Below are 27,002 nucleotides of genomic sequence, written 5' to 3'. Positions count from 1 at the left end.
GTTGAAACAAATGAAATAAATAAAAAAAATGACTAAGTCGGAATGTATGAAAAACAAAACAACTAATAAACTTATTGTAATTCTTTTTCGAAATAAACCTTGTATTCAATATTAGTTTTTTTAACAAAAAAATAATTAAATACTGTTGTATGATTGCGTAAAACATGAATTTTTGCGATGCGCGGAATTAGGAGCTTCAATGCACGGAATTTGGACCCTTTTCCTCACAGTGCACGGAATTAAGAGCTTGCACATTCATTAGGGTTGCTCGTTTGATTCTAATATCCAAAAGTTGATAGACACTTGCGATATTTTTCATTAAAGTAATATCAAATATGCTATCCTAATCATATTTTACATCACAAATATGATCGAATTTGAAATTTTGACAGTTTCCGAAACATTAATATTTCTAAACTGCGCGGAATTAGGGCGCCTCACGGTAATCATGAAAATAATTTATTCTCCAAAGATTGCTGTTTTTTTAGGAGCACAATAAAAGATGCTTGTATACTTTTTAATGCTCGTTTCAATCACTTTTGCTCGTTATTTGATATATATTCAAACCGGATTTTCAGCACAATTTGGATGCAATTAGAACGTCTTTCCTGGGACGTCCTTTTACTTCGCTAATTCTTTGATTTGAAATCTTTTAAATACAAACCAGGTGAAAATGATCTTCTTTGCTTTGTCTATGAATATGCTTCTTAAGGTAAAACCTCATTGAATCCAAAAATGGCCGACTTCGAGTCACCACTTCGAATTTTCAAACGCACAAGACTCGGAAACAGTTAATGCGTTCCCTGTGAAAATGATATTTTATGTTTGCTGTGGTGAAGCAAACATAAAATAGAATTTTCATAGGGAACGCTATGAGTGGAAGTGGTGACTCGAAGTCGGCCATTTTTAGATTCATTGAGGTTTCACCTTAAGGCGCTAATGGAATGTATAAAAAAATGACCTTCGAATTTCGTTTAGCGGTAGAGCTCAAAGTATCGTCTTCTCGAAAATAAGCCCGATGCTTTTTTCCTTGACTCTATCTGAGTCTCGGAGCGGACGGAGTTTTACTTGTTTGTCGATGAAAAAATTCACTAGTAGTAAGTTCATGGAATGTAGAAATCGAAACATTGTTGTCTCAGAAATGCATGAAACGTCGAAATCTGGTTTATTCAAAAAAAATTATTTCAAATCGATATTCGAAGCCTAAAAAAAATCGAGCTTGGAGATTTGCCTATTCCCAGATATTTTTACAACAAAGCTTTTTTTAAATAACAGCATATTTCTACCTTTCAAGCATTCCTAAAATAATTGGCATAAAAATCTATTTTGAAAGTTTCATAAACGTGTGCCTATTCATTTTTTTTAAGTATTGCATTGAGACATTTTTCGAGAAGACGAAATTATGAAGCCCTCCTGTTCCTGCTCCGTCATCGCTTCCGTTTTTTGAAATATGCTCGCTTTCGAAAATTGTCTAATATTTTTTCATTTTTATGTAAAACATAAATGTGGTAACAACAATGCGCGATTTAGGATCGAGATTTTAACTAGGAAGTGAACGTTATGTCATGTCTAAGCAGTGCAATTCAAGTATGTAAACTGTGATTAAAATCTACAGCATTTAGTTTCATTCTGTTAGAAAATGACAGCTTTTCACGGTGTCGAAAACCTTTTAAGTTGATAAGTAAATCACTCGACTAGAATCTCTCTTGTATCTCCAATGGAGTGAAAATTTTCATTCAAAAAAAAACTCCCACAGAAAAAAACTAAACCGCAACTCATTCTTAAAGCAGCACCGTCGACAGCTCTATCGATGACAGAGGGCCTGGTGCCAATTGCCTATCACTTCTGGAGCCGAACACAATGCCAATGACAGCAACCAGTCCTAGGGAGGCGAGTTTCCCCAGGGGCATTCCTAGCCCAAGTCTGCTGCGCGGATGAGTGAACAAACGACGTGCAGCAGCAGTCCAGGATGCTATTCGCAGAGACCGGAGTGAATCTGCAATAACCCGGAGGGGGTGCGGTCCCTCTATCGCCAACGCGTTCGCTTCGTGTATAGATATGCTTGCGTGGCAAAAAGTTGTCGCTATTGTCAGTCGATCATCCGTCCGTCCAACCGTTCCGATAGCATACGAGATGACGCGATGTTAACCTAAAAATACCTGGAAGGCTTCGCATCCTGCGCGGTGTGTCGATGACGAGTGCGAGGCTGCACACAATTTGCCCTCGTAGCGAAAATGCTCACTGAACATCACCACCGGCTAGGGCTAGGGTACGTGGTGGTGAGGTAATTTTCCGACTCCAAAGTAGTAAATGGGAAGCAACCGGTTTCTTGCCCGGCAGAAATCTTGAAGACTGTCACGAATAGCTATCATTTAATATCGCGCTCTCGCGCAAATTATATTGAACCACGCCGGGGCTGGCGGACGCAGTGCTATTTCAACGATCCATTTTGCGAGCTATTAAGTGCAGACCCACACAGCTTTCGCAAGACACTGATGTCGTACGGCGGAGGCTTGACTGCCCACTGACTTGGGTAGCCGAGGTTCGGTTTTGGTACCACTAGGGGATTGCAGTCCCGGGAGAGGTTTGTCACGCGGTCTCCGCCGCTCGCCTTCTGGACACAGAGCCAGGGCTGCGAAGAAGTGCGAAAAGGCACCGGCTTCTTATTGCATTATGTTGTCATTCAGGGCTGATTGGCAGCGAAATTAGCGATGACTTTGTCACGGTCTATCCGGCCGCAGCGCTTGAGGCCTCTGAGATACGGTTGCAAAATCGTCTAATTTGACACGTGATAAAGTAATGGGTCTCGGATATTTGATTAGGGACAAATGCGGCATTGTACGGTATGATTCATGGCAGGGTGCGAAATTTTCTACCAATAAGTCGAAGAGGCTTACGAGATTTGTACGAACACAAAATGCCGGAGTAATTGTTTTAGAGCCCAAAGATTGCCCAACATTTAAAAAAAATATATAAATAAACGCATCAAGATGTGTACCAGTACATTTATTACTAGTTCCACGAACAAGACCCGACCCTGATGGAGAGTTGATGCGCAAACTTGGCGGTCACCGTCACCATCAGTTGTTGTTACTCAATAATGCATGTAATTAATTTCGATTGGACAGATTTGGGCCACTGGTGGTGCAATTGCACCAGTCTGGATCGGAGATAAACAAGCCACTTTCCGATGACGGGGTGTTTCATGCATGTTTAAAATACTGTTCGCTGGGGGTGGTGCTGAACGTTTGCAGCCCTGCCGAAACAGATCACGAATTTGTGTAGCGCGGATTTTTGTCATCGGTGTGCATTATTTATGAGGTTTTTGCTTCGGTTTGACACGTCTGATTACGCCACTCTGCCGCGGTTGCTAGTACACTTTTGTGCATGGGTAATTAGTTTTAATGATAAATAATTGCGGTGCAAAACGATTTCGGCTTTTATCTCATCACTCGTGTTTGGTTGTTCATTGATTGATCAGAAAACGAAATTTGGTCCAGCTTTAAAAAATATTACCGATCCCCGTAAATTTCATTCCGCACTGATGAGCACAAAACTATCGCCGAGTGAACTCTGTCTTATCAAACTTCGTGCACCAGATTGCATCCGATGGCCATAAAAATTGCAACATTACAGCAGTCAAGCAGAAGAATCCCCATTAACATTATCAACTTTCGGCAAGATTTGCTTGTTAGGAGGAAAGTTTCTCGTGCCGGGCGCGACTTTCTCTCGACGTGCTACCGAAGCCGGAGCCAGCACAAGATTTCAGATTGTTTTATTTTTCATGAGTTGTTCGATATTCTGTGACTCTCGAAAACTTGCTTCGCGCCACACTTGGACACGTTTGCCATCCCCCTGAAATGGACAACTGGGCAATCGGTTCGCCGGCATCGGAAGCCAGACACTTTTCCACTTGCGTGCTTTTTCTGCCAGTGACAAGACGAATCGTTGGAAAAGTTTTTCGAAATCTTTCGAACTACTGTTACGCTCTCGGACTCTAAGTGAAAAAGTATGACACTATATACGTTTTGTTTGCGCTTTGTTTCGCCATCAGCTGCACATCCGATGCACCAGGATTAGGTCATAAAGAAGGATAGAAATTGAATGTGCTTTGTGGGGCTGTTAAAAATTGCAATTTTCTTCTTGGCTAAGTATTGCTAATAGATAAGAATATACACTGTCCGAAGCGGCGAGCCAGTGCAAAATCTCCCAATAAATTCATGATACTGCCATGCTCTTTCTAACAAAGAACCCACAAAGCAAGCTCCGTCGAAGGATTCCAACCCGATGCCAAAAGCGCTGACAAAATCTTTTCGTCTGAACCAGCACATTAAGGCTCCGGGTCAGACGCTTCTGGCACGGCAACACTCGAAACAAAAACTATAAATTGGATATGAAATCCCTGCGTGCACACTGCTGTTTATCGAAGGAAAAGGACTCGAATCGCCGTACAGATCTAAGTTGGTTTTTTCTCTGCCGACAAGAAACCTTTCTAGCACAGCTATCTGCAGTGACTCAGTGAGAGGACGACGACGGTGTCGAGATTTCGACGCCTTTGTGCTCCATTCGCTCGGTTGTCGACACCCTCGCATCCGTTTCGCGCTCGACTACTTGCGGAGGACTACGAAACGAGGATTTAATTATCTTAATGACCCATTTATCTGGACAATTAATTGCAGCGTTGTCGAGCTGGCAGTAAGACTGGCCGAGGTTTTGCTCCAATCAGGGGCTTGCTTTTGTCTTATCCACTATATTTGTTCCCATTTGGTTCACTTTGACACCACACCGAGCAGCGTTTTGAGATGGGTGGCAAAAGGAAAAATCTTGAATTGTACACTGGGATAAGTGCATACCGACGGTGGCACAAACTGTCTGACAAAAGTACGTGTAATGTATTCCAGTGTGAGAGCATAACTGCAATTTATTAGAGTTCTAGGAAAGTTTATTTTTCTTTACTACTTTACCCCTTGTAAGCGTAGTTTGGCTTCGCATCGTTAATTTATCGCTACAGCAATATCCGAATGTAGAAGTGTGTAGCCAAATATATAAAACAAAGAGAAGATTTCTTATCTGAGCTTTCTTTGCTTCTCTAAGCCGTTTCATTTGCAGTAGTAATATCTCGGAACGACATTTTAACAGTTTCTAACGCACTCAATTATAAATGATTCGATTTAATTATTCAGCTGTAAAAGCTGATATCTATTTTTGAATAATTTTTCATTTTAATAATTTTACTAAATTCTGGAATCAATTGTCAACATATGATCGCGGTATATGCTTTCCGTCATTCCGTTGTTTTTCATTGTTTTATGCTTAATGGTTTGCAATTTTTACACCCATCAATCCAATATTATTTAGTTTGAAATTGTATCCGAATTTTAATTTACTTCTGCTTCGTTCCAGTGAAATAACTTTGAGGCTTGTGTTTTGCTTATTTCAGCTGTGTTTAAGTATATTTTCATCATTCCAAAACAATTTTGTTATTGCAATAAAATTCAATCATCTTTGTTTTTTATCCAGCATATCCTAATATTTTTTTTTTTATTTATTTGTGTCAATTTTAAATAAGTTTAATATAGTTTAAATGAATTTGCAAACTTTTTTCTACATTGTTCACATTTATTTTACATTTGTTATTTCTATCAATTTCTAATATGTTATCGGTTTTGTGAAAGATTTAGTCACTACTGTTTATCCCAATTATTCGTATACATCACTGTATAAAACTTCTCAATAATTTTTTTATGAATGATAAAAATCGCTTGCAATTTTCCCCGATCCTTTTCACCATCTCACCTTTCTTTTCTCTCTTTCCCTTTGTTTCTCTATTCCTGCCTCTCTTCTCTATTTCTCTTTTCTTCCCAATTTTTTTTCTTTTGTTTCTATTTTCTTTCTCTCTTCTTGCTCGCTTCTTACTTTCTGTTTCTCTATTGTCTCTTCTATCTGTCTTTGTTTTCTCTTCTCCACCTCTATTGTGTTTTTTTTTTTCGTTTTTCTGTCTTCTTCCTCTTTTCATTTTGTACTTTTGTACCACTTTTTTATAGTTTTTATCAACTTTTCGCCTTCTTTTTTGTCTCTTTTTTGAGTCTTTCCTGTCTTCTCTCTGTCTCCTCTTAATCTGTTTCCCGTCCACTTACGTCTTTTTTCATCTACTCTTTGTCTAGTTTTTAGCTTCTGTTTTTTATCTTTTTTTGTTCTACATTTTACCTCCTTCAATTTATATTTTTCTGTTTTTCATCTACTTCGTTGAATCTTCCTGTCTCTTCCATACATTCTTTATGCCTATCTATTGTCAACTATTTATTATTGCTTTTGCATCTAATTTTGGGTTCCTCCCTGACTTCTTTTTTATTATTCTTCTCCTTCTTATCACTTTTTCGTTTTCTCTCTGGTTTTCTCGTGGCTTTTCTATGTTTTCTTTTTGTCTCCTTTCCATATGTTTTCTGTTTCCTTTCTGTTGACTTTTTATCTTCTTTCTGTCTCCTATGTGACACCATTTATTTTTTATTTTGACTCCTCTCTGTCTCTTTTTTGTTTACTCTCTGTCTTCTTTCTGACTACATTCTGAACTTGTACTGCCCGATTCGGATTAATTTTTATCTCTTTTCTGTCTCCATTTTGTTTCCTTTTAAACCTGTTTTCTGCTTCTTTTTTGTCTACTTTGTTTTTTTTTTCGTTTTCCTTCTGTTTCTATTCTATTGCTTTCTGATTCGTTTTTGTCTCATTTTAGACTTTTACTATCTCCTTTCTTTCAATTTTTTATCTTATTTCTGGTTCTTTTCTAAAATTTTTCTTCCTCTTTTTTTTCTCTCTCTGTATCTTTTTTGTTCAATTTCCGTCTGCTTCCTGACTCCGTTCGCTCTTTTACTTTTTTTTAAAGTTTGTCTTCTTTCTGTCTCTCCTCTAATTCCATTCTTTTTCCTTCTTGATTTCATTTTATCTCCAATTTGCCTCTTTTCTATGCCTTTTTTCATTTTGCTTTTTTTTTATCTGCTCTCTATTTCTGCTCTGTCTTCTTTCAATTTCCAATTCTTGTTTCTTCTTCCATTATATATACAGGTCGGACTCGATTATCCGGAGACTCGATTATCCGGAAACTCGATTATCCGGAATTCGATTATCCGGAATTTTAGACTCGATTATCCGGAATATTATTTTTTTGGTGTCTGTTTTCATTCATTTTTATTTCGAAATTTTGTCTTTACCATCCCTTCTGGCATATTTGTTACCATTTGAGTTACTTCCGGCATGTTTGGGACATGTTCACATTAAGTGAAAATAATCAATGTCCAATTTATTTATTTTGCTTCTTCAGATTTCATCCCTTCTCGCCTCAGAAATAACTTTTGGTTACGCCACTGCATCATACAAGTAAAATGAAGAAAAGAAATATTTATTTTATGTTCGTTAATCGCGAAATTTCAGTATTTTTTTAATTGATTCGATTACCCGGAAAACTCGATTATCCGGAATGAAAAATTTTTTGATGTTCCGGAAAATCGAGTCCGACCTGTATTTGTGTTTGTATTTTTTTTGTTTCCTTTTTGTTCATGTTTGTTTCTTTTGTTTTTCCTTCTTTTTTTTTGTTTCCTTCCTCCTCTCTAGTTCTTTTCTATCTTCTTTCTGACGACTTTTTATCTTGTTTTGTCTCTTTTGCGTTCGGTATCGCTTGCTTGCTGTTTTTTTAAATTCTACCTGTATAATTTATGTCTCCTTCCTATCTTATTTTTGCTCCTTTCCAACTCTTCAGTGTCTCCTTTCTGTTGACTTTTTAGCTTCTCTCTGTCTCCTTCCTGACACTATTTTATCTCAATTTTAATCCTTTCTGTCTCTTTATGGTTCATATTCTATCTTTTTTCTGACTCCATTCTGTCTTTCTTCTTACTCGTTTTGGTATACCTTTTGTCTTTTTTTCTATCGTTTTTCTGACTCCATCGTGGTACCTTTTGACTCCTTTTTGTCCACCTTTTGTCTTTCTGCCTCTTTTCTGCTTTTTTGTCTCCTTTCTGTTTCCTTTCTTATTTTTTTAAGTTTCCTCTGGAAACCAGTTCAGTTTCTAATTTATCTCTTTTGCCTCCCGTTCACTTTTTTTGTCTTTTTAGCCTGTTTTTACTTACTTTCTATTCCTTTCCTCTCTCCTTTCTGTCTCCTACTTTGTTTCCTTCCTATATCTTTTAGGTTCCTTCTCTGTCTCTTTACTGCCTTTTTTCTGTCTGCTTTCTCTCCTTTTCCGCCCTTTAATGTCTACTCTTTGTCTTCTTTCTGTCTCTTTTCTCACTCCATTCTGTTTTTTGACTCCTTTTTGTCTCATCTTTTCTGTCCTTGTTTGTCTCCTTTCTATTTCTATTCTGCCTCTTTTCAGTTGGTTTCCATCTAGTTTCTACTTTCCTTGAGAATATTTTTTATTTACATTCTCTCTTCATTTATCTATTTTGTGATAACTTATTGTTCTGTCTCCTCTTTGTCAATTTTTTTTTGTTACTTTTCTATGTCCTCTCTGTTTCCTTCTTGTTTTCTTGCTACCACTTTTTGGTCTTCTCTTTGTTATTTTTTCTGTCCAGTTTTCGTCTCCTGTTGGTTTCTCGTTTGTCTGTTTTTATCTGCTTTTAGTCTCCTTTCTCACCTTTCTGTTTCGTTTCTGTTCCTTTTCTGTTCCTTCTTCCTGTCTTATTTTCGACACCATTCTGTCTGTTTTTTTGTTCGCTCTCTGTTTTCTTTTTGACTTCATTCTGTTTCTTGTCTGTCGTTTTTACTCATATTTGGACCACTTATTGTCTTTTTTCTGACTCTTTTCTAATTACATTCTGTTTCCTTTTTGACTACTTTTGCCTACTTTCTGTTTTTTTTGTCTCCTTTCTGCATCCCTTCTGTTTACTTTTCGTTTCCCTTTTGACTACTTTCTGCGTCAAAATCGTCTGTTTGTTTGGCTCTTTCCTGTCTCTTTTATTTAACTCTATTTCACAATTTATGGCTACTTTCTGTTATTTTTTCTATGCTCACAGTAAACTTTGTGTCTCTTTTTTGTATTCTTTTTGTACACTTTCTGGCTCCTTTTGCTCTCTTACCTCTTTCTGAATTGTTTTCATTCACTTTTCGTCTTCATTCTTCTATTTTTTTTTAGTTCTGTGTCCTTTTTGTCTTATTTCTGTCTTATTTTTCACATCTTCCTGCCTCCTTTGTGCCTCCTTTGTTGCTTCTTTCTGTCTTTCTTCTATGACTTTTCTTTCGAGACTCTATTCTATTTCTGTCTCCATTCTGACACTATTCTGTCTCAATTCTGGCTGCTCTCTTCATGTTTTTTGTGCTCTTTTTGTCTTTTTCCAGAAATCATTTTGTTTTTTCTGTGTCTATTTCCACACATTTTTTTTCCACTTTTTATCTTTTGTCTGTCTGTCTGGAGAGAGAACTTCATTAGGTTTTCTTTTTGACTCCTTTTTGCCTCTTTTCTGTCCCTTGTTTTTTGTTTTTTTTATCTGCTCTTTAGTTCTGTGCTGCCTGTCTGCCTGCCAGTTTCTTTTCTGTCTCGTTTCTAGCTCCCTAGTATCAATTTTTTGTTTGCTTTCTCTCTACATTATTTGCTTTTGTTGCTTATCTGTCTTCTCTCAGTTTTTTTATGTTTCTTTCTAATGGTTTTTCTTTTGCTTTCCGCCTCTTATTTGCCTTCTGGCTGTCTCTTCTCTGTCTGGTTTGTTTTTTTTTAACAAATTGTTGTCTCCTCTTTGCCTCTTTTTTTGTTTCCTATCTATTTCTATACTTTCTCTGCTTTCTATCGATTTTTTATATTCTTTCTGTGGCTGGTATCTGCCTTTTTATCTGTATCTGTCTTCTTTTTGGCTCCATCCTGCCTCCTTTCTGTCAGTTTTCTTCTTATTTTTGTCTTCTTCCTGTCTTTTTTCTAACTCAATTCTAAGTTCTTTGGGTCATCTTTTGGTCTGCTTGCTTTTTGCCTCTTTGCTTCCTGTATAATTTCGCTTTACTTTGAAACATTAAACTTGAAACATTAAAGAAATGACTTGAAACACTAAATGATCTACGCATTGTAACATTATTGACAACATTTCTCTTCTGAGATCATGATAAGAGTGTTCTTTATTATCCGTCTTGACTTAAGTCTAGGCCCTGCTTAAGTCTATAATACAACTCAGGGAGGAGCCTTAACATGCATACATTAAAAGCAAGCATACGCAGCCCATAAGACTACGCATACCGTAACCAATCAAAACATCGATCAATGCATTGCCCGCAATAGCGCGCTTGCATGATCGAGATAGCTAGCGTCATCGGTGCGACAAGTGTATCCACGATGATTGAAAGAAAGTCATCAAAGCGGACCACGAAAAATGATCGCAATGATAACTGGGAAATATTGGTGCATAATCGAACGTTGCTGGAACGTTGCCTAGTGCGCGCGTCAGCATTAAAACGCAGCGCCGCTAGAATCGTGTGAAATTATAATTTTGTTTGGTGCACTGGCGTGCACTTGAGGTTATTGCCGGAATGTGAATTGATGAGGATTGCGTCTGTAGAAATTGATACTAAGAACAATCGATTTCGATTGTGGGAATCGGTTTGTTAGAATGTTGGCTTGGTATTAAGAAATCTGACTGTGGGAAAGTGTTTACGTAATGAAACTGGATATTTGGATAAAGTGTTTGGGACGGTTATAAAGTTTTTAGTTATAGACTCATAAACTTGGGAAATGGAAAATTGTTTATTTTCAGGATTATTTATGAGATCGTAAACTAGGAAAGGAAAGTTAATATAGTTTTTAATTATACCACAACTTTCTATCTTTTCTTTTGTCTACTTTTTCTTTCCTTTCTGTCTTGTGTTTAACTATTTTCAGTCTCTTTTTTGTATTCTTTTAGTATATTTTCTGACTTCTGCTATTTTCCTTTTTGTTTACTTTATGTGTTTACTCTGCCTCCTTCCTGTTTCATTTTTGTGTTTTCTGTCTCGTTTCAACTATATTTTTACTCCGTTCTAGCTACTCTCTGCTTACTATCTGTCTACTATCTAACTACTTTCTGTCTTTTTTCTATTGTTTTTTTGTACGCTCTCCATTTCTTTCTTCTCCGTTTCTTGTTTTATTTCTCCTCCGGTCTCCCTGCAGTTTTTTTCTCTTCTATTTTCCACAAAACATTTATTTGATAGTGTATTTTACAATTTAATGTTCAACGTTGAGTCAATTAAATTTATCGTCTCTTTGTTTTCTCTCTGCTCCGTTTTCTCTTATTATTCCTAGCTACTTTATTTTTTGACTACTTCTTCAAATAATCCTTCCTCTGTTATTTTCTTCTTCTTTAAAACTGTTTACTTTTTTATTTCGCTCGTTTATTTCTGGTTCCCTAATACATTTAATCATCTTCAAAATCACTATAATTTATTATAGACCCGTATTCTTTGTTTAACTCATATACTGCCATAGTGTTACCCCATAATCGTCTATTTTCCCAAGCTTTATTATTATTATTCAACGATAGGGACCCCCTGAACCTGATTTTTGTAGAACGGCAAAAAACTGTTTCTATTATGATCTGCTCTGTTTTTTTCAATGGAGACGCATGGTGGTGATGGTGGAGACTAAGAATTCGAATAAATCTATTTGCAAAATAAACAAAAACTGCGTGAAAATTTGACGTTTTATGTGAAATTACCTTGTAAATCCAAAAAAAAAATTAATATAATGGGATTTCGTGGGTATAAGACCTCGTATGGTTATTCTTGCTTGGAAAACCCTCAGTTTGATCCTAAAAATTAAAATCAGTTCAACATGTACATGTTTTCGGAAATTTATGATTTTGGAAAAAAAATATTTGGAGGCAACCTCATAACAGAAGTGTCACCATAAAGGACAGAAAAATGTGTCTCAGGTTTCTCGATAACGAACAATTTAGTGGCCAATAATGACAATGGCTTGCGATTTATAAATCTCGAAAATAGTCCAATGAAAAAAATTACAATGTTTTGAAAAATTAATAAAATTAATTGTTTTTCGCTTTGCTTCCTTTTTCCACAGAACGACACCATGCGCGTGATCTACATGTACCACGACGAGGAACCGCACGGGTCGTCGTACACCCCGGGCAGCCTACCGGATCCGGCCGAGGCCTTCAAGCAGGCCCGTTCCCTGTTTCTGACGCAGCGCGTCAATCAGGCCCCAATCAAGCTCGACGCCCGGATGAAGATCATGGAGCTGCGCAATCAGGATGTCGAGCTGCCGCGGGCCGACAACACCCTGCACTGGTGCAAAATGTTCAAGCTGAGCGATATCAATCGTAAACATCATCTGATTAGGGTAAGTTTTTTTTCCTTTGGTGTGGTTCTGCGTTCTGCTTCTCGCACTTCCGATGGATGGTTCGATTTCCAATGCTTTTTACTTACCGACCGGTTTTGTTTTCCGATGCCGATAAAAGACGGCGACAAGGATAACGTTCGTTTTTGACGTAGAACTACGTTTTTCTTTAGCCTACCACATAGGGATGTAAATAGGAAAACTATTAACGAAAAGGGGACGAAATATGTCCCTTTTTAAATGCTTATAAATCGGTTTGTTTTCAACCGATTTCCTTCGTTTTTGCAGCAATTGTTTGGAAAATTATACATGCATCCACCCAAATGTAGAAAATTGTTGATTGATTATGCAAACTATTGTACTATTGATAATTGTCAAGCCTTGTTTAAACGAAAATTACGTCCTCTGATTAGTCGTTATATGATTGCTTCCCTAGCACGGTCGACAGAATCTTATATCTTGCAATTGAAAACATGCTACTTGGCCTATAGAAGAGCCTGTTTCAGCCGAAGCCGCTCATAATAGTTCTGGACAGTGACAAGTTGTCAACAGCAGTCGTCCTTCCTTAGCAGCAGCACTAGCCCTGTGGTTGGTCACCACGTCTCAGTAGCAGCGCGGTTCTTCTCAGCGTGTGTCGCCAGACTGCCATTATTCCCCCGTGTTAGGACAGCATGAAGATCGTCATCACCAAATCCAATTTTAAACAGCAAAATGCCTTTTTTCAAGGCAAATAAACAAGTCATTGAAAGTCAATAATTTTTGACAACGTAAGCAAGCATTCTGTGCGGATTCTAGCAGTTACATCTGTCGCGGCCGTCTAAATTACAGAAGGTGAAATAGCTTCCACAGTGCATGTTGTCCGTGCATCTTACCTCACCCACTGTTGGGGCAGCACAAAGGTTGCGATCAGCAACTGATTTTGAACAGCAAAATGCCTTTTTTCAAGGCAAATAAACAAGTAATAGAAGGAGGAAAATTTCCTAGCATCAACACAAGCAAACATTCTTCGCGGGATCCTAGCAATCAAATTCTGTTGCAGTTTATTTAGTTAATACCCCCACTGTTGGGACAGCACAAAGGCTGCGATCAACATAACCGATTTTGAATAACAAACTGCCCTGTTAGAACGCATTCACAAAGGCAGTTAATTCGAATATGCAGAGCTAATGTGAAGTCGATTCAATCAATCAGCATTAACAGAATTTCGTCGTCTCCCAGCTGCCAAGTTGCAACATGATGCAACACGCAACAACGAGCAAACGAAATCGCTTGATGTTACAAACCGCAATAAAATACGGGTTAAAACCATTGCGTGTGTGAGAGCACCATCAGTGTTTATTCGCTGGAAACAAATATCGAATGCGAATTGTGGAGTAATTCGTCTTAAGAATATTAGAGAATTAGACAACTGAACTGAAAGGCGTGGCCTATTACGTAGCACCCTTCGGCTATAAAAGAGTGTTTTGGTAAAACTAGCTACATTCATTAGTCGGAAGGTGAACTGGATTAACCGCTCACAACGTTGACAGCAGTAGCAGCAGATATCGGCACTCAGCAGTAACAGCGGAATGCAGCGGATTGGTCACCATGGAGCTTATTACGGATGTCACCTCGGTGAAAAAAGGTGAAAAAAGACGCGTGCAAATCAAATGAGAATCACTTTCACCGTGCCTATTACGGTTGCCATCTCACCGTGAAGTGACTTCTGTAATAAGCCCCCATGTCTTAGGAGCAGCGCGGTTCTTCCTAGCGTGTCTCGCCAGACTGCCATTATTCTCCCACTATTAAGGCAGCATAGAGATTGCCATCAGCTAATCCAATTTTGAACAGCAAAATGCCTTTTTCAAAGCAAATAAACAAGTCATTGAAAGTTAATAATTTTTGACAACTCAAGCGAGCAATCTGTGCTGGATAGTAGCAATTTAAATCTGTAGCAGCCGTCTAATTTACAGAATGTGAAACAGCTTTTACAGCTCGTGTTTTCAGTGTCTTTATTACTCCATTGTTGAGGCAGCACAAAGCAAGCATTAGTAGACTTTATACTCATTAATGAAACACCTACAACAATGCATTTGTTAATAGTGTGCGTAGTTCTACGTCAGTTATGCGGTCGTGTCTTGGATACAACCTCCTACTTTTTTTGCGCTTGATTGTGCGTGAGCCCTCGGGCGCAACAATTTCTTTCGTGCGAAAGGAAAGGCTCAGGTTCTGTGCTCGAGTGTTTTCCTTTTTTTGCGTTCGAATTAACATTCTGCTCGACTGCCGATGGCAGAGATGCGGATTCGATGTCGTTTGTTGACAAGTACGCAATTTGATTTTCACTCCTTTGGAAGTGTTTGGGTAATCAAAATAATTAGACAAAAATTAGTGCTAGTAGAAAGTATCTCCGTAGTGGAATGAAATGGAGCATTCTATTTGACCATTTCGTAGAAAGCAAAATCCTGTCGGCAAATCTTTTGTGTGCGGGACTATTGCTTATACTCTTCCATCCAATTAGCACAATTACATGTAACCGAAGGTCCAATTTATATGTCACGTAATCTTTTCTGCTAGAGCTGAAATCTGTCAGCTTCTGTCTGCCACTCTGGATTCGATACTGGTAGACCTACGAGGCAATAGGATTAGTGAACGGTTAACATGAGTCTCCGAATGGAGCATCTTTGCTTCGCCATTCTGAGCTATCACCGGGGTGATAGAAGACCTACCCACGCTGACCTACCCACACACACCCACATATAATCCTGGCAGCCGTAAGATGCCCTAAGACTCCTTCCCTTATGGGCTGGTGGGCAGTGCGCAAGTTATTGGTCCAATGAAAATGTTTTACTTGCGTCTACTGACGACCCGGGCCACAACCTCAGTGACAGATCGGCAGACCGGATTTGGAACGGGGCAAACACTGCGGATACAGATCCGGCTGTCTATTAACATCTTTCGAATCTTGCCATCGGAGAGGTCCGGGTTCGGGAATTCGTGTAGAACGTACGACAGTTCGCATATGTGAGCCTGTTTATCAGCCCAGGGATGTTGTGTCCTTATCACGAGGAAGAGATTTAATCGGTTTCATTACATGGAATTTTGCGGATGGCAACAGGAGACTTCAAAAGGATCCGGCGTATCAGATGAGAGAATTTGCGGTTGATGGTACATGGCCTCCGGTCGGCTAATGTCAGAGCAGAGTTTAACAAGTAGAGACACAAAGACAGGAGACATATTATGCCGAACCGAGGCTGTTTTGAAGGTACGCGAAGAGGGAGTGGAACCTGTCTTCCTTAGGATGTATTAATTTAGGTCAGTTTCCAGGCAAGAAACATCTGCTGAATCGATGAAATTTTGCCAGTACAAAAGACGAAAACCAATATCCTGCTAATAAAAGTTGTTTGTGCCAAAAAAACCGTACCAGCATAAGGGAAAACACTTGTTTGGCTTGAGTCCTACATACGTATGCATTGTTGTTTGCAGTTCCCACAACAGTGCGGTCAAAACGAAATACTTCCTCGCTATTGTGTGGAAAACACTTTGCGAGACTGGAATAAAAGCGGAAAGAAAAAGTTTGCTGGGATAGGCTGATGTTTTTATGTTTCCGAGAAAATTACGTTGTAACCGTACTCTGATGACATTTATTGCGTTCCGTGGTTTCTCAATCGCTGTTTTGGAGTAGAGTAATTTTGGGTTTGATTCAACTCAATTTAACTACAGTTGACACAGTTTGTACTATTTTTCTGTTGGTTGCAGAAAAAAAATCGAACTAAGAGCTTAGAGTTAGTTCCAGATTCCGGAAGAACCATTTCGAAACAGTTTCTGAGCAGTCACCTGTCACTGTCCCAGTACAAAGTATTTTGTATTCGGACCCCCTTCGACTGTGTGATCCATTACTATCAGAATACAATTTTCCCCGTCCCGAATTCCTTCAGGTACCGGAGACTAACAGCAATGGGATGGATTATCAAAATACAGAAAGCACCCCCCTCCTCTCGGTAGATGAGACTGGCTACAGTAGACAATTTAGAACTTTCTGGTTGCATTTTCGATGAATTTGCATGTTCGTTCCCTGTCAGCTGAAGTTGTTCCTTCCCTTCTGACTTTCATCCTCATCATCATCATCATCGTTTCAATCGTCATCGTCGTCATCGCTCCAAGCAAAACAGTTCTCAGTCCGCACTTGGGACGATAGATTGCCTCTCGGTGCTTTTACAAATCGGTGACCGTAAGAGATCACTAAAACTAGGCAAGGACAAGCAGCCGCCTAACTGAAACTGGTTAGCAGTTAGATAAAAGCGAAAAGCTAGATACCTGAACTAGAAACTTTTCCATTTGAATCTAAACATCGGTACTTTTTTCCGGTTTCCATCCGATGTTTGTCCTGCTGGCTGCCACGTGATGACGTTGCTGATGGAGCCCAGGAATTATGCATGAGCCGATACGGTCCGGTGCCGATGGACTGTACTGACGGCAACTAGAGAAGGACAATGATGGCCATGATGGTGACGATGATGAGGATGACGATGGTCGACGAGGTACTTTTGATGGGTGTTGTTTCAAGATAATGGCGTTAAGCGTTGTGTTTGGTTTGTACGGTGGCTCTGTTGCTCGTCTGGTAAAAGCTAGGAAATGGGTTCTTTGTAGTGCGGACCTCAAACGGGTAGAAAGTAGAAGTTCAGTTAAACTACGCTGAACCAAGAGAAAGGAAACGATTCGGAGTGACGGCTATTCGTTTACTGTGAATGTTACAAAAAAAAAACACTTGCTAATGGTTGAGTCTTATTATCAAATAGTGAAACGTTGTAATATTCCGAAGGTGTAATGATGTTTCTCATTTCATTTTTAGAGAGGGACAGACAGTTTGCCAAACCACGAAGGAAGTGGAATTAAAGTGATATCAATAAACAAAATTTTGTAACATTAGTTCGGGGACTATATTAAATGAAATGAAAATAGATCAGAGGGACTATACTGTATAGCTACAAAAGTGTGAATGCGATTTTTTTATTGTACTACACACAACTTTTTACCTGCTGTTTGTCGCAGCTTCGCTAAAATTATTTGAAATAATAACAATCATTTCCAGTTCAATGCGCAAAAATACGTTACTTCTGACTAGACACTCGGAGATGTTCTATTATACATTTATCATGATTGGTTCTTCCAAAATTCATATTCAAAAATTAAGTATTCTTCTGGATTCAACTTCAGTAGTAATCGTCTTATATAGATAGGTTCATTGAAAAGAAGTATATTTTTTCTACTTTGGAATTTCGGTGATTTTATATTTTTCTACGAATAAAACAATCATAAGAAAGACACACAATTGGAAAGTTGGTGAATTTCGGATCGGAATTATAAACTATCGGTAGTCAGGCTTGTCGTTTCTTCTTAAAGAATCACTGGCCACTCTGGAGATATCTCTCCAGAGAGATAATAAACGGATGTGAGCTTTCTCACACGAAAGGACATTGCGCTGACTATACAGAGCTTACTACAGTGATTTTACTATGTCTCTTAAGGCGACAATCATAGATTACGTAACACAAAAAAAACTGTTTTGACCCACGCTCCTTCATATGTAACCTACCACCTTATTAAAATCACGTAACACATTAGAATCAGTAAAATTATAGCCTTTCCAGAGATTTTTGTTTCGCAACGATGATTTATACCTCCCCGCATGCAACAATTCGTAACGCTCAAGCTCCCACTTATGAGCGTTACGTGAAGCCGCATAAGCATATATCAAATGAGGGGGCAACTAGGTGGGAATATAGATTGCGTTGTTTTCTTTGCATCTTGAAAAAAAAACTGGAAGATTGTGTGCAAAGCCACGACCGCAAGCTTGAAGTTGAATACTTTTACAAGAAAGATAACCCAGCTCCTTGCGTGCCAGTCTATTTTTTTCCAGTAAATAAACGTTGACCAATCAGATCAATCGAATTTTACGCTTCAACAAGGATTGACCATTTTCAATAATATAGTAAGTTGCCTGGGATCCGCTGCAAATAGTGCGCTATCCATTGCTACGCCACAGCTGTGGCCGCTATCCGCTATCGCTGGTATCCACTGCACTGCTAGTGCTGCTGCTAAGGGAGGACTGCTGTTGTCGCTGTCTAGAAATATTTTGAGCGGCTTCGGCTGAAACAGGCTCTTATATGGGCCAAATAGCATGTTTTCAATTGCAAGGTATATGATTCTGTCTACCGTGCTTGGGAAGCATAACGACCAATCAGAGGTCGATTTTTCGTTTTGACAAGGCTTGACTATTTTCAATAGTACAATAGTGTGAATAATAAAATTACAATTATCTTCTTTTGGGAAGAATCTTAGAAGATTTTCCAATCTATTACTGCAAGAACGAAGGAAATCCATCGAATACTAAGTGATTTATTAGCATTTGAAATTGGACATATTTTTCACTTTTTTTCGGTTTTAGATTTTCATTTCACATCCATATGTAGCCGAAATTCCTGAGAGAAGTATTCTACTTCAAGAAAAAAAAAACATCAAACAAATCAAGCCGCCACGCATGTTTGCGCTTCGATTGGTATAGAATTTATCTCAGCAGTGCATATCGCGGTGTTCTTCTGTGTATTCTGTGTAGTCTTCTTTCGCTCAGCTGTGGTGTAAGTAGAGAGTGTGTTCATTTTTTCTGCAAGCAGCAGAAACACAGCACAAAGCAGAAGGAAGAAGTATAGTAAAAAATGTTGCTATAAGCAACGCTAATGCTGGACAACAAATGACTTTCGAATATCCTCTCTGCTCTTTCCACATATTGAGGAGAATAACAAGCCTGTCTGAAGTGTTTTTTAAATATTTCTTGTCCGATAACTGAAACCTCCGAAAAATCGTCAGATAACTGAAACCTCCGGAATATCGATCACTCAGATAACGAAGGAGGATTCAGAATAGAAAACAGATTGGATATGGTAAAAAAATATAATTTAAAATTTAGCAAAGATCATCAAGATTTGGCAACATCAAAAACCATTTTATTAAATAAATACCTATTTTTGTAGGATTTGGATAAATACCTAAAAAGATTGACAAAGATTTCATAGGGCTGAACGAACAGAAAACATTTCCAATTATGAGGCCTTTTGAAAACTGCCAAAAAACTCTTTTAAATTTTGTAAAAAAATACCAGAACAAATTACGTTCTTTCAAACGTAAGTTTGAAAATTACGTTTAAAATTTCAATATTTATGTTAATTTGAAGATCAAAATGATAATAGAATAGAATAACTTCAAATTTGATTTAAAATTTCTAAACAAACGATTTTTTGCAAGATGTTAAAAAGCCAAGATCTTCTAATGAGCATCAAGAAAATATTACAATAATTTCAGTCAAACCTACATTGGCTAAGAGACCATATAATTTGTTCATTGTTTCTTTTTCTCATTACTCATTTTTTGCATAACTAGACAACGATAACCCAGATGACAAAGAACGTGTTGAAGATAAAAAGCTTAAAAAAACAGCAAACAAATGAAATTTTTTCAAGTCTGGTCAGAAGAAGCTCAAAATTGCTGAGAAACATGTCAAATGCACAAAAAAAGGAAACCTTTCTAAGTTTGTTATTTAACAGGCGAACCAATGATACCAAGACAATAGGAGGCTTAAATGATTTTAAAGTTTCCGAATTAGGTACCTGATTTCAAGTATAACACTGGTCGACAAAAGCGAGAAAAAAGTTGCCTCAAAGCTCAAAATAATTGCCCCACAAGGATTATAGTTTTTGAACCATTTCTGTGGGGCCAGAGGACGTTAAGCGTTGTTTTGTCGCCTATGAACAACTATTCCGGCGTCAAAAAGGAAGGGTTTTCTTCATTGCATCGTGACGAGTGATGAAGAATAGATTCTATACAGAAACCAAAGAAAGTCATGGATACTGCCCGATCAAGCTTCTACGTCGTCAGCTAGTTTGAATATACACGCTGCGAAGTGTTCTCTGTGTATTTGGTAGGAACAGGCCGGTGGTATTTACTACACTGGTCGACTAAAGTGAAAGAAACTGTTATCCAGAAACAAAAGAATTTCCCTAACAAGATTATTGATTTTTAATTATTCCTATGAATTTTTGCGCTTCTAGTGTATGCAGAAGTGCGTGAAATTGCGGCAGAGTAATTGCTCGCCGGGTTATTCACTTCTACGTTGGCTTACGGGACAACTCACTTAAGTCTCTGAAAAGGTTATTTTTGCTAGGGGCACCAAAATTCACAAGAATGATTCAAAAGTTATAATCTTTCCCGTTTTTCAGTTTGAGCTGTAGGGCAAAGTTATTGTTTACCAGTGTAATAAAAAATACCATAAAAACAAAAGCAGAAATAAAACTTCCATTTATGAACCATAAAAAGTGAAAAATGCAATTCCCGCTTTGTTCTAAAATCGCTAAACGACACTATAACAACCGAAAAATGACATTCATGCAGAAAAATAAGAGAGAGAGTAGACTCAATGACGTCTGAAAAAATTCCATTTTTGAGGCCAGCGAAACAATTTTAAACTCGGTTAAAAATTACTCCAAACCACTCCTAAAACATAAAAATCGTCGAAAAGGTATGAACAAAATTACTGCAAACTCAGAAGAATTTTTTTAATCAAACCATATAAAAAAAAGAAAAAAAGGTCCAAAACGGTTTCCAGTTGGAACATAAATAGGGGAACTGCTCCATTATTCATCGCATTAAGCCGCAGTCCGTCGTAGTAGGTTACCTAGATATCCGCTGCAGTTGTTTACGTGAAAAATTGGTAACCTAGGTAACCACTGCAGTGCTGTCGATTTATGTCAATTATGTCGGAATAATTCAACATTTTCAGTATGATTTTTCGTGCTAACAGAAACTGATTTGGCAACTTTTAGTTATCTTCAACGCAGTGAAAGCAGATGAAAATACATACAGTTGAAGTTTAGGAATTGTAGAAATTCATCTCATATATTTCTGCTAATTCAAGCTTGTTTTTGGAAATTTGAGGTGAACATTTCAAGGATTAAAGTATTCTTAGTGTAGAGAGTGATTCTGTTTAGTGATTAAAATGAAATGTGGTCCGCTAGTGATGAAAAAAAAACTTTGGTTGGCTGCTGAACAAGTCCCGTTGTAGCCGTATAGAACAACGCACGAATTTTGTTTTCTGTGGTAGGTGAGTTAATTAAATGAATTTTCGAGTGCAGATGCCCGACTATAATATCAAATTTAGAGCTTTTAAGTGAGTTTTTGAGGATTCTACTTTAGGTGAAATCTAAAGTGAAGTAAGAAGAATCCATTCCATTCTATGCAGATTGGTTTAGTTCGAAAATAAGCGTTTTTTCCTGATTTCAATTGTGTTTTCATATTGTATGAGATGAATATATGGGCTGAGATGTATAATGTATCTGTTCCCCTAGCTTGAAACTAAAATTAACCTTAACTTCATACTAACCGAAAAGTTTTGATACAAATATCGATAAATTATGTTCGGGCTCATCGCCAGTAGCTAAGAAGGGTGCTCCATAGAGCCTCGGTAATGTAACATTCCATAGGATGAAGTGGCGGCTGCGGGAAGTTGGACGGTCGGGCGTCGACGGTCGAAGGAGACGACAAGCAGAGAAGAAGACTAGAAAGAGGTCGAAGACAGCTCAGCTGGAGCTTGAGTTTAACACTTGTAACGATTATGCGAAGGCAATTCCACCACAACTTCATCGCAATGGCGAACGGTGTGAATCAAAAACGATTGCGCCAACTTAACATGCGATATTGGTTAAGGTAATAGGAATGAGATCCTTCCTCATTATTAGAACACTTGTGAGAGGTCTTCAAAGGGAAGCCAATCATGAAAATGCTTTGATTCTGTTCGTTCACACAAAATTACCTTTTTTTCCGCATCACGAACATGTGAAGTGATGGAAGCGGGTCTTTAGAAACCCTGCACGGTCGGTTGAGGGCAACGAGCCAACCGACTTTATTATATAACGGGACCACTGGCATCCACAGAACCTTTTGCCAGGTGTCCATAAGGACGAAACTAACAACCACGTGCGCAGGTTATACACGGAAGACACCAGACGAGCTTTATAATGGTATCCAGGAAAGCTGATGGAATCCTCCGATGACCAGACACGCCTTTCCTGTCTTACTGCGCCTATAACCCATCGCATGAGGTCGGCAGCCCAGCAGCAGCTAATAAAGTGAGTGAAAGTCAGAGGAAAGTAGAAATTTCTCTCATTTAGTTCACGTAACACGTCAACATTTTAAATAACTTAATTATAACAGTAAAATAATACAAATATCAGGCATTCCTAAAAACCAGCGTGACAGACCGATGTAAGTCTTTCTCTTTAGGAAGACTCACAGCGCATTGAAGTGGGGGCGGATGTAGCGTCACCAATCATTCCTTCCACATAAGCCTACAGGGCTCCGTCACTTTGTTTAATGTAACTATAAAAATAAAAAATAAACACCTTTGACTAATGAGTAGACCTCTTTAACTAAATTTATATTTCTTGTCCCTGATAAAAAACATTTAATGCAATCATCAACATTGGCTTACTTGACGCATGAATAAGCTATGTTCAAACCCCGTACGAAGTAGACCAGGAGGAATATTACGCCGCATCACAATTTTTGTCTTGTGCTGTAGAGGTTTCTGCCTTCTTTTCAAATTATCTCAGTCTACGAGCTTTGTAGCGTAGCTTTATTGTTCAGACGTAGGTGCAGACGGTCAGAGCGGAGCGCTTAATTTTCATAATGGAAAAATGGAGTCTACTGATAGCAGTTCTTCTTAGAAATCCCCTCACAATCTGGTTACTGGAAACCAAATTTGGGTTACTCGAAAGCAAAACACTGTTGTTATTGAATAAATTTTGAAGTCGATCCAAATCGCATTTGAATTTTATAAAAATTACAACTATTTCTCTGTTATAGAAATTTGAGTGAAACTCATCCAATCACGAGCTCGCAGTTTATTTTCTGTCGATGGAACTCTAAATTATTTTGCAAAAAATGATCGCGATTTTCACTAAATCCGTGCAAGGAAATCAAGTGAACCAATATTTAATTTATTCATTGGACACAACAGAACACAAATCATGTGAAGCACAGTTAGGGCTCGAGCCTCAGATACAGACCTCTACTTTCTAGATGTAAAAATTTGAAATTACAGAACTGATAATAATTTTGAAGGGAGAAGCTTGAAATGGAAACAGTTTTTAGGGATGCTCTTCATGAACTTTTATGCTTCCTAGAGATGAGCGAATCAGAATTTTATATTTCCTTAAGGAGTTTCCTCATCACGCGGCATCAAAAACTTGATTTCTTTTACTACAATTGTTAGGTATAGTATCAAAGAATATCGTATGAAAATGTTAAAGTCCACCACAGTGGTCCATTTTTCACCATTTGAAAACTTTGAAGCCCGTTCTTTACAAATTAAATAAATACAAAAGAAAATTATCTGTTTACTTTAGAAAAATTAAAACAAAACACCTTTTTATGATACCACTGATAAGGAGACGCTCCAAAAAGGAAATGTTTTGATTGCAACATGATCATTTTTTTTTAAATTGTTAGTTAATTTTCTATGGCCATTCGAAAATGATTACTGAATGAATGAAAATTATTAGAAATTTCTATATAATAAGAATGGTAAAGTTTTATTAGCTGGTAATTAAGGTTTTTTTACTCAATTAGGAACATTTAGGTTATTAAGGCTTACCATTCGCAAGAATTTAAACGAACACGCAAAGTTTCTAGTTGTTACTTTAAAAGAAATAACGAAAAGTTCTCCCGTATGTAACAAATTTGTTGCTTAAAACACAATGACATTCATCCCCAGTCAAGTAACAACACGTATTAGGGGAATTGTGGGTAAAATGAACAGGGGTGGTAAAATGGACACCTGTTTAAATCACGACTATTACGTTAAAAAATAGTACAAACTTCTTTGGCACCTTAGCTTAGAGGCACTAAAAGTTATTTGAGACAAAGTATGCGACAGAATACAGCCAAACAGTCAAAATAATAAACAAAAGCAAAAAACACGTGTATATTCGTGGTGGTGATATTATTTTTTTTTCCTACAAAAAATAAGGTTTTTCTAGTGTAAAATAGTACACTAAAGTCGCTTTCTACGCGGGGGATACGTGCCGCGTAAAAAAACCACGTAAATTCCGGAATCCGCGTAAAAAAAGCCCGCGTAAAAAGCGACCTTAGTATATTTTATAACGATTATTCTGAAAATATCTGTACTCAGACTACTAACCAGCAGAAATCATCAAAGGTTAGTAATTGTTTGAATGATTTTCTCGATGTATTTAGGTATTTTTATTAATATGTATGTACGGGTAAAATGAACAGCCCATGGTGATGGGGAAAAATTGTGTTAATCTCCATTGAAAAATCTAGATGCTTCGTGTTTATATCAGAAAAACGCAAAGGTAAACTCGGACTGATGAACAGATGACCGCGGCTAAACGTACCGTTAAATTCGGAATGCCCGTAAAAATGCTTCCGCCATTTCTCAGTTTTTTGCGGATAAGGTCATATATATAGGCATAAGTGTATCACGTGCTATGGAACAACATTTTACTATCTGTGAAGGGATAATTATTGTTCACGCCCAAGGTCTTCAAATTACCACCTCAATATGTTCATTTTACCCTCACGTGTCAATTTTACCCCCAAAAAACTGCTTCCGAAAATGCTCATGAAAACTACGAAAAATACTATATTTGAGTACTTCTTCTTATTTTTTGTATTAACCATTAGTGGCTCAGTTAATGTGCGCTATCGATTCATAGTTGTAGTGTTAAACTGTGGAGGGGGGAAATGGTTTAGGGTGTCCATTTTATCACCCCTTCCCCTATCATATTTTTGGAAAAGTTACGAAATCACGACTACCTACTAATGTCCGTTAAAATTACATATAAAATTTAAACTTGTAGAGATGCTGCTAGGGAGTCTATTTTACTTCAAAGTATCGATACTCAATAAATTCCTCAAAAATATTACCACATGGTTTAGATGCGGCCGAAACTTGTCATAGAATTCTCCAGAACCGCACAATGGTTCGCGACTAAAGCAACAATCAACAAACAACCCGTTAGCACAAATCTCACCCGATCCAGCAGCATAGGAGAAATCAACGAACCGAAAGACCCACTTAGCATCCTCGTAAAATGTTTCAAATGAACGATTTCGTACCGCTTCGAGCGACGTGCATCGAACACATTCAATTAAATTGGATGCAACATTCAAACGTTTTGTGTAGATTTTCTTTTTTGTTGCCACCAGTTGTGGCATGGGGGTAATATATATATAAATGCCACCGGTGTTCCATTTCCAGGGCCGCTGGTCGAGTGACTGGCTGCGGTGGAATCCAGCCGGGACAGTTGTGGGGTTTGGGGGTCACGCCACTAGCAGGTAATTTCTCACAATGACGAAAAATTCGCGCTTCACCCTTCAGCGGGTTACAAACTGGGACGTATTTGTGGGCAGGGATGTATTTTTTCTTGTCTTTCGCTAGGTTAGGGGTGGGGGTGATACAAAATCAGTGATGTTCAATTGATACAAAACTGAATGATCAAATAAACCTGTAATATTATTCAGTAATCACAACATTCTCAATCGAGCGGGGTGGCCGACTCTGCATTCCTCCCAATAAACGCTTTCCAGTCAACCGTTTTAATCCCAAATACATTATGCACCGCGACTAGCAGCGAATCGACATGGGGACACGAGGCAGACAGATTGCAATCAGCGGCACTTGCATTTCGGACCGCTCACCCGGGAAACGCGCCTCGCCCTTGCTTTCTCGTCGTCTCCTCGCGCCGTTCGATTCATACATGTAGGTTGCCATTTTAATTATTGGTACCAACCAGCTAGCCGAGTGCAATGGTCGTATTTCTTCCCATACAATGCCACCGAGCGGCCGTGGCACGAAAAAAGGCCCATCGCTGACGAGTGCAGCATGCCCTGCTGCAGTCCCCGTTCGGCGAACCAACAATGCTTCAACCTGCACGTGACTCCCAGATATAATCTGTAGTAGACTTCGGCTGTTGTTCTCGGCAGCCAAGCAACACAAGCGACAATAGCAGTGAAGTTTGCCTAATCCCCCTCAACCCTGTCGCCTGTCGGTGGGGAACCACGTCACCATCAATCGCGAAATAAAAAGTGAGTTGCAAACGGAGCGCGGCGAAATTCTCATTCGTTTGTTTGCTGTTAAATATTTTTAATTGCAAAATCACGAGAATGTAAATAAAATGTAATTAAATGAAAACGATAGTCGGTGATTTTTTTCCCTCTGTTGCTGCTGCTGCCGTCAGAGCCATTCGCCGTCGAAGGGCCTACGGTTGAACGGATCCACATCGACCTACCTCAAAGAACGAACGCGATTTCAATCCTCCGGTTCGAGCGGCGGTGGGAGGACGGGGTGTTGTGCAACGTGGATTATTTCAATTGCGAAAACGCTCAATCCACGGTGCCGACCGGCAACATACTCATGACAGCGCACAGCAACCAGATTACTCTGGCAATTTGAAATTGATCAAATAAAACGAATGTACCATTTTAAACATATCAATCAGAGAATCAGAAAGCAAACCATTAGTCTGCGCATAAATGCACTTCTGTCTGTGCCACCCACTTGTGGGAGGAAAAGGGAGGAAGGTAGTAATATCCAGCGGAAATCTCGGCCGGAAATCAGAATGCATTGCGCGTCGGTCGGGTAAGTGACGGGTAGATG

At 38.5% G+C, this 27,002-nt stretch overlaps 1 protein-coding gene across 2 annotated transcripts in view; it reads left to right on the top strand.

Annotated features, from left to right (window-relative positions):
• Window positions 1-27,002, top strand: part of LOC129720822 (MOXD1 homolog 2-like) — a 429,441-nt gene that overhangs the window by 367,024 nt on the left and 35,415 nt on the right. For both annotated transcript variants that reach the window (XM_055672629.1, XM_055672630.1), the window contains one exon: window positions 12,020-12,298. In XM_055672629.1, coding sequence (XP_055528604.1) covers window positions 12,020-12,298 — 279 coding nt within the window. The remainder of the gene's footprint in view (window positions 1-12,019; window positions 12,299-27,002) is intronic.

The sequence above is a fragment of the Wyeomyia smithii genome, chromosome 2 (genome assembly GCF_029784165.1).
Source record: "Wyeomyia smithii strain HCP4-BCI-WySm-NY-G18 chromosome 2, ASM2978416v1, whole genome shotgun sequence".
Classification (NCBI taxonomy): domain Eukaryota; kingdom Metazoa; phylum Arthropoda; class Insecta; order Diptera; family Culicidae; genus Wyeomyia; species Wyeomyia smithii.
The sequence above is the reverse complement of the archived record's forward strand: the minus strand, read 5'-3'. Positions and strand labels throughout refer to the sequence as shown.